The following is a 12893-nucleotide window of genomic DNA, read 5'->3' as shown; positions in this document are numbered from 1 at the left end:
AAGAAGCAGAGCTAGGTGGCTCGCATGCAGGTGGAGGCCAGAGCTGAGGGACTTGCTCCCATGACAACTGGTCAGACAAGGTTGGGCGGCTTGCCCTTCCTTCCTAGGTAGCTCGTTGGTGAGGGGTCCAGCTGGTGTCCAGCTTCTGTCATGCATATGTTTCATAAAGAACTAATACTGAGCATTCCTGACACCTGGGTATGGGTGACTCTCTGTCCATTTCTTATGAATCCCTCCTCCTGTCAGGAGCTGACTTACCGCCCCCAGAAATGTGCAGTGTGAGTCTTTGGAATATGCCTTGAGGCCCCCAGGATTCCCTTACCTTCTGATTTGAGCTTATTAAACAAATAGACCACAACGCCATGTGTCTCAGTTTTTCCTGAACCAACCATCATGGAATCACCTGTAACACAGTCAAAGCTCCTCATTTTGAGAAGATTTTATACACACACACACACACACACACACACACACACACACGCACACATATACATGTATATATATGGCTAAAAACTGGGCACGATGGTGCGTATCCAATTACACACACACACACACACACACACGCACGCACACGCACACACACATGCACACACACACACATGCACGTGCGCACGAGTGCACGCGCACATGTTCCTACCTGGTAGCAGCATCTTGTAATTGTCTCTCACTTGTGATTGGCATGTGTATGAACCCAGTGGTTCCATGAACAATGATCATCCCTTTGACCTATCCCTGGGCTTGCTGTTCTGTCTATACCATAGGCATATGCCCATAGTATAGATGTCTATGGTATATATGTCTATATCATAGGCAGGATACTTCAATAGACATAACAGACTATTTATGTGTAACACAACAGTCTATACAGTATTAAGTCTTCCAGAGAGTGGGGGAGTCACACAGCTTCAATTGAGCTAGAAAAATGAAGCTCCCACTTACCATGTAATTCTCTGACCCTTATGTCAAACCATGTATTGTCTCTGTATCAATCATTTGTGCCCCCGACCACCTGTGTGTGTGTGTGTGTGTGTGTGTGTGTGTGTGCTGCATTCTTTATTGGATTGTGGGGTGAGCATTAGGCTTTGGAATTCTCCAAATGAGGGTGCTATGGGCCACCCTCATTCTTTCTAAGCTCCTGGCTCAGCTGCCTCTTCCAAAAGCCCCATCGGAGATAAGCAGAACCCTGTCCCTTGTCTACCCTGCTGGCCCCTGTCCTGAGACATTTTGCAGATGCTGGGCAAGAGATAACAGAGTCTCTGAAACCCTCTTTAGATCTATTCCCAAGTCCATTCAGCACTAGCATGGACTGTGGTGAACTGGGGGGCTCACAGCAACTAGAGAGAAGCCAGCAAGTGAGGGACAGTGCTCAGTTCACAGGGAGCAGAAACCATTAGATTCCTGTAGCATCTGTGCTGGTATCCACCAGAGGGCGCCATGGGCTCGTGGAGCCAGGCATGGCATGAAGGCGCTGACCAGAGAGGTACTGCCCAGGCTTCCACTAACCTACTGACTCGGTCACTCATTTGAACAAACAATGGAGAACCTGCAAGATTTAGAACACCCCTTTTCTTTTAAATGTTCCTAGAGCAAAAGTTATCAAAAGATGTCCTTTTGTTTGACTCTTGTTAACCAAACAACTTAAAGAACTGTATCGGTATCATTTTTCTCACAAGAGACATTCAATTATTACAGTACGCCCAAGATACCCAGGAGTTCCAAAATGAGTCACACTTGAGCCTCTGAACTTTTAAACTTTTTGGGGGTGTGTGGGGGTGGGAGCAGCAGATTAAGGTAGGTATCAAATAGCTATATCATGCAGAGGAGGTATGAGGAAGAAGGTGGTAGAGAGCTCTGGAAGGGGGTTAGAGCTTCACTGAAGTAGGACAGCGATGCCCTGTCTGTGGAGGGCCATGGCCTTTACCAAGGGGAGGTCTACTAACAGTGCAGCCGCCGAAACAGAACAGGTGGGTTTAACCAGTTCTGGTGACAGGTTTTATGGTGCCTGATTCTTATCACTGATAAACAGCAATATCCCCTGCCTTTGAGCCCTTGTTTATCCAGGTGAGAAAGTAGCAATGGGTCGTCGGCTAAATGTCCAGAGTGTGCTAGAGGCATGGTAGCCAGCGGAAGCACCCATTACACTTGTACGGGTGTCAAAAGCCATATCCGACATTGGTGTGGCTAGAATGGGAGTGGAGATGCACAAATACAGAGGTTAGGCCAAGTGTGGTGGCGCACGCCTTTGCTCCCAGTGTCCAGGGGTCAGAATTTGGAGAATTTCTGTGAGTTCCAGGCCAGGCTGGTATACACAGGGAGTGCCAGGTCTAGCATGGTGGAGCACAGTGAGATCCTGTCCTGAAACACACACGCACACACACACACACACACACACACACACACACAGAGAGAGAGAGAGAGAGAGAGAGAGAGATTTGTTTAAACCTTTTGATCAACAAAACAAGAACTCCACCAATACCATTAATACCATTGTCCTTTGAGAGTAAATATATCATTATTATAATATGTCATATATTTTATTCAAAGAATTATACTGGTATAAGGTCAGTTTAATTTAGAATAAATTAAGACAAGTCCTTGGATGTGCAGAAATGTCACTACTAAGGAACTAAATGTAACTCACATTGTCACCATTAAAAGGTGTGGTATTGTTCCAGCATGGCAATGTTTATTTTATTATTTATTTTTTGCAGTAAATTTAACTAGAAGGTTTAAGACTTGGGACTAGATCTCTAACTTTCATTTTCCTTTTTGGTGAGTCAGTCAACTTTTCTACATCTCAGATGCCTCATTTAATGACAATAGACACAGCAAAGTGTTCTGTCACATCCTGCTGAGAACCACCACCTGAGGGTCCTCGGTTCTGTGCTGTGTGGATGTCTCCTGAGTTTGGTCGTGGTTCCAGTGTGATGTTGAGGGTCTTGGTGCTCTGCAGAATGCCATGTGAAGGAAAGACTAAGAGGGCATTGAGTGGGGGCATTGGTTCTGATAGGAGGTAGGATCCCCATGTTTTCTCTATGTCCACTGGGGACCAAACAGTCCCAAACTTTCTATGATCATTGCTGGGGCCATGTCCCACCCCTTTATGACACTTATCAGCTGGGCTGTTTGCCCACCAAGGTGGATACAAACGTAGTGTTCTGGACCAATTGTCTGAGAGAAATACCAGGGCCACCCACTTAGTACTCCAGGGCCTCGCCGGTGCAGGGGGCAGAGCTTCTCTTGTAGTTGGGTGAGAGGGTCATGTTATTGATTCCAGCTATCAACGCATGAGCAGCAGAGGCTTATGTCTTCCCCAGCACTCATCATTGCCTGCAGAAGAGCCTCCAGACAGCCCCTGCTCTGTGCCTAGGAACGTTCAGTTGGCTTGGACCCAGGAGCAAGAGTGATGCTAGGTGGAACAGAGCTCCCACCACCATGCCATGTGTGTTTTGTGGAGGTCTTGCCATTTGGGGAGTGCTGATCAGAGTACAGCGGCCAGCAGTACAGCTAATCTCAACTAACGAAGGCCGCGCTCTGACCAATAAACACCTCAATGAACTGATCTAGCTGTCTCCTTGGCTGAATAGGAGCTGGTCAGCAATTATTTTCTCCAGAGTACCCATCTTAGAAGTGTGTGTGTGTGTGTGTGTGTGTGTGTGCGCGCGCGTGTGTGTACATGCATGCATGTGTGTACACCTTCACATGAATGAACCCAGGGCTTCTCATATGTAAAACCAGTCCTCTACTCCTGATTCTTTTACATAGCACATACTTAATACCTTTCAGATTAATATGAATATTTAAAAGGTTCTAGACACAGCACAATGTATGAGAAAGAAGCAGATATATGGAATGTTATCTCCATGTGGGATCCTAGCCAGTGGGCTGTCACTCCAAGGAACTATGGGAAGAAGATACCGGGCCATCACTTCCCTGCATCCATTTTTTAATCTTTATGGGGTGATCATTGATCCACCCATCTCCTTGAAAGCTCGAGTGAACATTGGTCTCTGAGTCACTGCAACAGAGTTCAGAGTCAGGGCCAAAATAAGAAGCCAGGGTAGAAGCCAGGTAAAAGCCAGTTCACAGACATGTGAGCCTAAGACAAGGTTAGGAGTGTGCTGGAACGGATGGGAGCTGGGTGGGGCTGGGTTGGCAAGGCTGCAGATGGCCTTTGTCTTGTGCTGCTGGGTATTCTATTCCCAGACCCAGGTAGTTGAATTATTTTCAGCAGGGCCTGTGAAGGAAGGATGATAGACCCTGACCAGGGCGACCTTTCCAAGGCCCATTAAGTGTCTATAAATGACAACAACTGGCACAACAATGGGTGGGGGCAGGCATTATTAACACACCCCTCTAAGGTTCTGGCCCCTCCTTCCTCGAGGCCATCAGCAGACCTGAACAACATCCACAGAAGTTTCGTTCTTGAAAAGAGGGCACATTATCTTCAGCAGTGCATCCCTTTGGCACTCTGTTTTGAGGTGAGTCTGCTGGGGAGAAGTTACAGAAAAGAAAAACATCCATTCACTACCCTCCCCAGTCCTCCCACTGCATTTGGGGATTTAACCCAGGGCGCCCTGAAACTCTAGGTTATACCCAAGTTATACCCCTGACAGCAAGCTGTTTTGAAAAGAATTAATTCTAGAAACTTCTCAAAACCACTGAATGTTCAGTGTCTCTCTTGGAAGCAGTTCAAACACATCTGCATGGCCAAGGTGTCTTTTTCTGTTAGGTTCCCACCTGCCTTCTCTCCTGCTCCTACCTGCATAAGCTGGGCTGAAGAGCTCTTCCTATGCACTTCAGGGTCTGTTCTCTTGGCCTCCTATGTCTTTCCCTTTCTGCTGCTGAAGTTCTGACTCAAAAGGCCTTGTAGTGATGTCTCCCTCAGTTCCCCCAGGAAAGGGATGCTGCTCCTATTCCGGGAACTGTTGCAACATGGGTTGTACCGCCCTGGGCAGCCTTGCTGCACTGGACCATTAGCACTTTCTGCATGCGCCCCAGCTTGATCGTCTTTGTTACAGTCTTACATCATTTTCTTCCCTCTCCTCTGCCCTTTCTCGAAGGTTACGAAATAACTAGACTATTGTTACAATCCAAAGGGATTTAACTCAATGTATACACAGTTGCCTTCCTGCCCTTTACATTGTATACAAGGGCTAAGAGGAGGACCCACCAGGCAGTGATTATGATCAGAAGTTTATATTCTAAGCCCTAGCTGGCAAGGGCCTGGAGTCTAAAGCAGGTTATTTTAGACCCACCTCTCCTCTAGGTAAATTTAAGAGTGCTCCCTTATACTGAGCATAGACACTCAAGCCTTTGAATCCCAGCCCTTGGGAGGTAGAGGAAAGAAGATCTTTGTGAGTTCAAGATCAGGGTGGTCTACACAGTGAGTTCCAGGACAGCCAGAACTACATAGTTAGATCCTGTCTTGAAATCAGTGTGTGCGCAAGCGACCGTGTGTGTGTGTGTGGGGGGATTTTGGCAGACTGGTGTCTCACATATCCATGGTGTCCCTGGGGAATTCTCATGTGACTAAGTTAGGAAGGTGAGAGATTTACTTAGGAACAGGATGTAATGAGTGCAGTGTTTGCATGGAGAACACCCAACTTCTCCCTTTTAATATAAACATTCATCCAATACAATACTGGCGTTTTGTTTGGGCAAGTGTTTTGTATTCCCAATGCAAAAGACCTGTAATTGAAAGTAGACTAATACTGCTCACCCTGGAGCACGGCACTCTGATTGTGAACCTAAAAGAGTCTCTTTTTTTTTTTTTTTTTTTTTTTTAATTCTTTTTTTCGAGCTGGGGACCAACCCAGGGCCTTGTGCTTCCTAGGCAAGGGCTCTACCACTGAGCCAAATCCCAACCCCCTAAAGAGTCTCTTAAGAGGCAGGTGTTCCCCCGCTCTCCTCCTTCCTGTTTTCTTTCACCTTAACCAGGATGCCCAGAGACAATATTGGGAGCTTGCGGCTTCTCTGTTTTAAACAGACTCATATATTTTAAGTCTTTAATGTTTGCTGGTGGAAGCAGGGTGTGGGAGGAGAGGGAGGGGGATAAACTAACTCAAAAGTTCAAATTGAGCGTTTAATTCTAAATTTAGTTCTTGTTTAATGTGCCAAAAATAAGGGATCTATGTCTATGATTTTCGATTCCAACTCTGTTTGCATATCAGATAAGGCCCATCAGACAAAATTAGAGAGATATGGGGAAACACCAACTAGTTAAGTTAGGATCTGTAACCACGAGAAGTCCCTGAACTTCTGGACTGCCCAGCAGGGCCTGGACAGGGAAGGGCATTGAAGCAGTCCATTTCTGTGTAAAGCTGTTTTTAAATTTTCTCACTAGTCCTATATGTCTGACAGGTTCTTGAGTTTGCTTTTATTCTTCTTTTTTTTCTCTTTTATTGGATATTTTTTATTTACATTTCAAATGTTATCCCCTTTCCCAGTTTCCCCTTCAGGAACACTCTAACCCTTCCCCTCTCCCCCCTGCTTCTATAAGAGTGCTCCCCCACTCACCCACCCACTCCCTCCACCCACCCACCCTGACATTCTCCTACACTGAGGCATTGAGCTTTGAGAGGGCCAAGGGCTTCTCATCCATTGATGCCTGACAAGGTCATCCTCTGCTACACATGCAGCTGGAGCCATGGGTCCATCCCTGTGTACTCTTGGGATGGTGGTTTAGTCCCTGGGAGCTGAGTAAAGGAAACTGTACTTTGTGAACTATTTAAAATGATCTAAAATTGGCATGTTCTGCTTGTCCTGGAAATTTATATTAACTTTTATTTTAAAAACATGACTTACATACCATTTTTTAAAATGAACTTTTTGACATTCTTTAAACTTAGACTGTATTCCTATTATTATTATTATTATTATTATTATTATTATTATTATTATTACCACCATCATCATCATTATTATTATTATTTTAGCACTGGGCCTGCTTCCTAAACACATAGTCTGGAGAGAAAGTCTCGTCTCGTTTGTCGTTACCTTTTCCTGCATGTCCTTAAAGGAAGTTTAATATTATTTTTTAAGCGCCAATGATCTTAAGACCGTAATCGTTCCCAAAGGTGCATTTTCGTCAGCATCCATATACCAAGTTATCCCACGTAACAGAACTGGCTCCGAGGCATTAGTAGGCTCCGGGGAGGGGGCGTGACTGCACGCTTAAACTTTGGGCAGAGATCTGCCTAAACTCAACCTCTGAACTCTTTTTCTTGGACGGGGGCGGGGTGGGGGTTGGGGGACCGGGCTGTATACTGCATTTGATAAGTCGTTCCTGGAGACTGCCTCCTCATCTTTAAACTACAAGGAATGATAATCCTTTTCCACAGAGGGAAAAGTGAACGGGATGCGATTTGTACATTTTTGTCTACACTTATCAGAGTCGCCAGATAAACACTCAGCTTTTCACCATCCCTAGGAACAGTCGGACTTCTCTTGGCACTCGGGTGAGGGCGGAGGTTTTCTTTTTCCACTCACACAGTGGGGAGCAGCGGGACCAGCCCCTTCCCGGGCGCAGGCTGGAAGTTCCCGCTGTGCGGCGCCCGGGGCCTGGCACGCTCAACCCGGCCTTCCCAGGTTCCCAGTCCCCTGGACGCAGAGCCCTGCCCTGCCGCCCGTCTTCTCGGTCCCGGCCGAGAAAATGCTTCCCTAGCAGCCCAGGGTTGTCTCACGTGACCAGCCGCCGTCGCGGCCGCTTCCAGAGAGTTTAAAGGTTACCGAGGAAATTAGCATAGATAGAGCCACTGGCCCCCAGGAGGGCGCACCCGACTTTCCCGCAGCCCGAAAGCCCGTTGTCAGCGCGCGGACGGAGCCTTGACCCCTTAAGGGACACACACGAGGTCCCGCATACGTAGGAGGAGTCACTTTGAGAAATAAACAGACATTCGAACCAGGCCGGGCCGGGGTTCTACCAGTCTTCACTTGTCAACAAGTTCTCGCAACCCGAGCAGATCCGGAACAAATCCCCAGAGGGGAGAGTCTCCCCAAGGGGAAAAAAAGAGGAAAATTAGGCTTCAAAACTCACACCCAGAAGAAGGGCTCAGCAGTCCGGGTGTCCCCTCCCCCACCGCGGCACGGTAGAGAATCCCAGGGCAGTGACAAACAGCCAGCTCTCCGCGGGCGGCTGGTGACCGCCGCAGTCCAGGCGGAGTGGGGGAAGGCGCTTAGTCTTCTTGGACATTGCGGCCCCTCCATTCCTCCAGCCCCAGCAATAAATGACAGTGTTGACCGCAGGGTGCTAGAGAGAAGGGCGGCTCGCCACTCTCCGGGTTCAGACCCGGCTCTCCCAGTGCAGATCCGAGGAGCACAGACTCGGCCTGCGACAGTCGCCCCCGCACCCCCGCGCCGCCACACTCCTGAGTCCCGCGCGGAGTCTTCCCTTAGCTCCCCCGCGCGCCGCCGCCAACGGACCGGGCCGGCCCGCTCGCTGCTGTTTTCTGCTCGGCTCACTTTTCCCGTATTGCTCCCCCAACCGGCAAAACTTTCTATTTCCCCAAACAGTGGCGCGCGCGCGCGCGCGTGCACACACACACACACACACACACACACACACACACACACACACACACACACAAACACACACACACACTGACGTCTTTTGCGCATTTCCTGCATTAGAGGGAGGGAGAATCGCTCGCACGGCGATCGAGGGAAGCAGATCGCGGGCTGAGCGCTCTGGCGGGCAGCGAGCCGGCGGCAGCGAGCGCGGACGCGGGGAGCGCGGCGGCGGGCGGGCGCCGGCGGGCAGGAGGGCCGCGCCGAGTCGCAGTCCCTGCCCGGCCGCCGCGCTGCGCACCGCCGGGTGCCGGCCTGCGCCCCGACCTGAGTGGCGGCCACCTCTACCTCCCAAGCCCGCGCGGATGTGAGATCCTGGGCACCGGGCGCCTCGCGATCGCCGGCTGCGGCGCGGCTCTGCTTGGCCCGGGAGGTGGCGGCCGGGCTGGCTGTGCGGCTTGTGGATTTTTAAAAAATTTGGCTCCGGGGAGGACCATTTCCTCTCGACATGCATCCCTCCGGATAGACTGCACATCCCTCAGTCCACCCTCCGCCCCGCGCCGTCCGAGGCAGGCGCTGGGTGGGCGAAGAGGATCCGGGTTGAAATCTGTGCCCCCGGTTCTCGTCCCCGCCCCGTCCCGCCGCCCCCTCCCCCTCCGGGAGTCGAAATTGCCCGGGGATTATGTTTCGGAAAGGTAGGTGAGCGCCGGGCGCGGCGCCTGCTTCTCCGCACACGGACCCGAAGAACCAGCGAGGCGGCGAGGCAGCCCCCGCGGCTTGCAGCGGAGGCGACAGCTCGTCTCCTCCCGTGGAGGTGTCGCCGGTGGTGGGGGGGAGAGACTTGCTCCAAAAACGGACGTCTCCAGCTCTCCCCCCTCCCTGTTTTCCGTTAGGAATCCGGCGAGGAAATACATGCACTCGCTGAGAATCGCCGGCGCCAGGACGCAGCGCCACAAGGTGTAGCGAGTGAGTGGGGTGGGGCAAGAGGGGACCCAGGAGTCCCCCCAGGCTCCCAGCGCGCCTGCTCCTGCTCTTCAATCCTGCCCTCGGGGCGGACGGAGTGACCCCCGCCCCGACCATGGTAGTGTTCAATGGCCTTCTTAAGATCAAAATCTGCGAGGCTGTGAGCTTGAAGCCCACAGCCTGGTCGCTGCGCCATGCGGTGGGACCCCGGCCCCAGACGTTCCTTCTGGACCCCTACATTGCCCTTAACGTGGACGACTCGCGCATCGGCCAAACAGCCACCAAGCAGAAGACCAACAGTCCGGCCTGGCACGATGAGTTCGTCACTGACGTGTGCAATGGGCGCAAGATCGAGCTGGCTGTCTTTCACGATGCTCCTATCGGCTACGACGACTTCGTGGCCAACTGCACCATCCAGTTCGAGGAGCTGCTGCAGAATGGGAGCCGTCACTTCGAGGACTGGGTGAGTCCAGCCCCTCCATGTCCAGGAGTCCGGGGTCCCAGGGAAAGACTCGCTGCCTAAGCCTTGGTACTGGGGCCCTGGGCTGTCTGTGTGTGCATATACGTCTCAGTTTTCTTGAAGAGGCACGTTTTATTTCGTAGCTGGAGAGACATACACATTAGGATAAGAACGATGCGATTTGACAGATGGGCACTATCCCATGTCCCCTCTGTGCCCTCCCAACAGTGAGCAGTACAGGGGGCTTGCAAATTGGGAGAGAACCCAGAATGCAGGTGCATAGGTTAGTGGAGGGAATCTGCAAGAGCATGGTGGGCTGGCTGAGTGACTGTGTGTGGGTGGGTCTCTGTCCTTGGAGAGACACGTGGAACTCAGACTGGAGGGGTTTTGTGCCTCCTGGCCTTATCCTGGGTAGCCCAGTGAGTAGTTTTATAAAACCTTCTGGTAGGAAGCCTTCTCGTTCCTAAATCACTGTTTAGCTCATTGGCTGACATACCAGAAGGTGCTTATCCCCCAGGTGTCCCCTCTGTATAGTCCCAGAAACATAACTCCAGCTTGCTTTGCCCGTCCATTTAGAATGCTGTATTTTCAAAAGGGTTCTCCCTGTGGTGATAGGAAACCAGGACTTTGAATCTTAAGATTGTATGCTTCCGAGCTTCGACTGTGATGCGCTGTAGGATCAAACACTGTTTCTGAAATCGAGCTGTTAACTGATTCCACTGTCACGTATGAGGGATTTTGAAGTAGGCCTTGCCAACATACCTTAAACAGATACATTCAACCTCGGCACTTGAGCAGTCAGAGAAGCCTCCCCCACCCGCTCTCTTCTTGTGGGAACAGCTTTAAATTAGGAAGTGAATATCTCTGTCTTCAGGTTTGTTACATGTTTCTATCTGGAGCAAGTGTTGCTATGGATAGATTTATTTTCAAGATTCTTTGGTCTGCACCGAGAGCTATCTGTGCTGCCTCATGAAGAGTTGTGGGAGAATCTGCTGAAAGCGCAGATAACTTCATGAATATCTCAGGGGTCAGAGGGTGTGCATGCCTTCATATATCACTTTACCTCATAGGTTTAGACCTATTTTCAAGGACATGGAGCTTTTAGGGGGGAAAGTGGAGGGGAGACCTGCTCTTTTTATGCTCCTGGCTGTGGTGGAGCCTTCTGGAAACCATGGTTACTAAAGAGGCTTTTAGGGCAGCCCTTGTAAGCCACAGCTCAGCTGCAGGAGATCCGTGGCTTCCACTTTAGACAGCAGGCAAACTTCAGGATCCTGACCTCAGCCTCCCTTCCTCCACTATCCTTTTACTGATGCTCACCGTGACGTCCAAAGGGGCACGGAGGGTTAACCAACTTCACAGACAGACTTCGGTGCTAAACATCTGTGTTTTTGTATAAAAAGGGGAAGAAAACTTTGACTAGAGTATCAGGAAGGTGGGGCCTGTTGCAGGAGGGTCTCAGGATAAGCAGTGGGGCAGAAAGCAGAGATGAACAGCAGCTCCCTGTTTTCCATCCACGCACCAGTTGGAAGGGTGGATCTGAGTTTCTCTGGCAACACTGAACTGGGGGCTCCTCCAAACTCAGAGCAGAACAGGATCTCTCTCTCTCTCTCTCTCTCTCTCTCTCTCTCTCTCTCTCTCTCTCTCTCTCTCTCCTCAGTTCTTCTAAGGAAGTGTGCAGCCAGAGCTCATTGCTTGATAGCCATTCTCCAAGGTTCTTACATTTATGCTGGCCTTGGCTCTAGACCAGATCTTCTAGTGCACAGGCAACATTTCCAGACAAGGACATTGAGTTCCAGGGAAGCTAAGTGGGAACCCAAGGTCGCATGGTAAGCACAGGTGGGTTGGAGGTTGAGCCCTCACCTCCTCTGGCTCACTGTTTGCCCAGGAGGGAACAGTCTGTCTGGGCTCCCAGGCTATTTATTAGCCCTGCAGATTCATATGCTGTGGCCCTGACATTTTTATTGTGCGCGATAACGTAAAGTGCTTTCAAAATCATTATCTCTTCTGCCTTATAGCAAGTGTGAATTGGATATGACAGGCATTGGACAGATTAAAAACAAGACTGGGAGAAGCCCAAAGAATGACTCAAGTGGTGGCGCTGGTTCTCACTGAGGGATGCTGTGGCTGCTCTCGGAAATAAATATGGGGACCCCAGCAACACGGCTGGCCAGGCTGGAAATGGAGACAAGTCACAGAAGGGCCACCTTCCCCATGCCTGTCACCCAAGGACATGCACAGTGTCAGAGCTTTAGGTAGAACTTCCTGGGTTCAAGCCCTTGTGCTCTCTTCTTGGAAGGAATGAAGAGACACAGCGTTTCATAGGTATAGCTCTGAGGGGACGCGGAGAGCGCAAAGAAGCTACTCCTGTCTACACTTTAGAGCGCCTCAGCCGGTTCTGAACTCATCCATCAGCTTATGTGGTCAAATGCTACCAAGCCTAGCATTTAATTAACCCAGGGATAAAAAAGAGGCCACAGGTTACTCTTGAGGGGGTCGTATTACTCTAGGGAAAGGACGGTAGCACATGTATTCATATTCATATATACATATGTATATACACAGACACACATGTATAAATACACATACATATATATACATTTATACATGTACATACAGATACATGCACACACACACACATTTAGTTCCAAATGAGTGGTACTATAAGTAGATTGGAAGTTCAAAACCAAGGTGTTCTAGGAGAGCTGGGAGAATCCAGGGAGGCTCCTGGGAAAGACACGCACATGGATGTAAACATGTAGGTGATGTTCAGAGAGACCTGCCAGAGGCCACGGCGGGCATGAGAGGCTTGGACAGCCCTGGAAGAGAGGCACAGAGAGTGCCTGTGTCCAGCGCTGCAGGATGGGTAAGCATGGCTGAGCTGAGGGTAAGGCTGAACAAAGTCTCCCCAACTCAGGGTCGTTCATTTGAGTACTACCTGGACTATAATTTAATAGTAAAAACA

General features: G+C 50.1%; 1 protein-coding gene across 1 annotated transcript in view; it reads left to right on the top strand.

Moving 5' to 3' along the window:
• The first annotated feature begins 8779 nt into the window (after positions 1 to 8779).
• The window catches only part of Prkce (protein kinase C epsilon), a 486519-nt gene continuing 482405 nt past the window's right edge, over positions 8780 to 12893 (top strand). Inside the window, 1 exon segment of the mRNA XM_032908730.1 lies at positions 8780 to 9934. Coding sequence (XP_032764621.1) covers positions 9587 to 9934 — 348 coding nt within the window. The 5' untranslated portion in view covers positions 8780 to 9586.

Source organism: Rattus rattus, chromosome 7 (genome assembly GCF_011064425.1).
Source record: "Rattus rattus isolate New Zealand chromosome 7, Rrattus_CSIRO_v1, whole genome shotgun sequence".
In the NCBI taxonomy this organism is placed as follows: Eukaryota; Metazoa; Chordata; class Mammalia; order Rodentia; family Muridae; genus Rattus; species Rattus rattus.
This window is presented reverse-complemented; position numbering and strand designations above follow the sequence as displayed.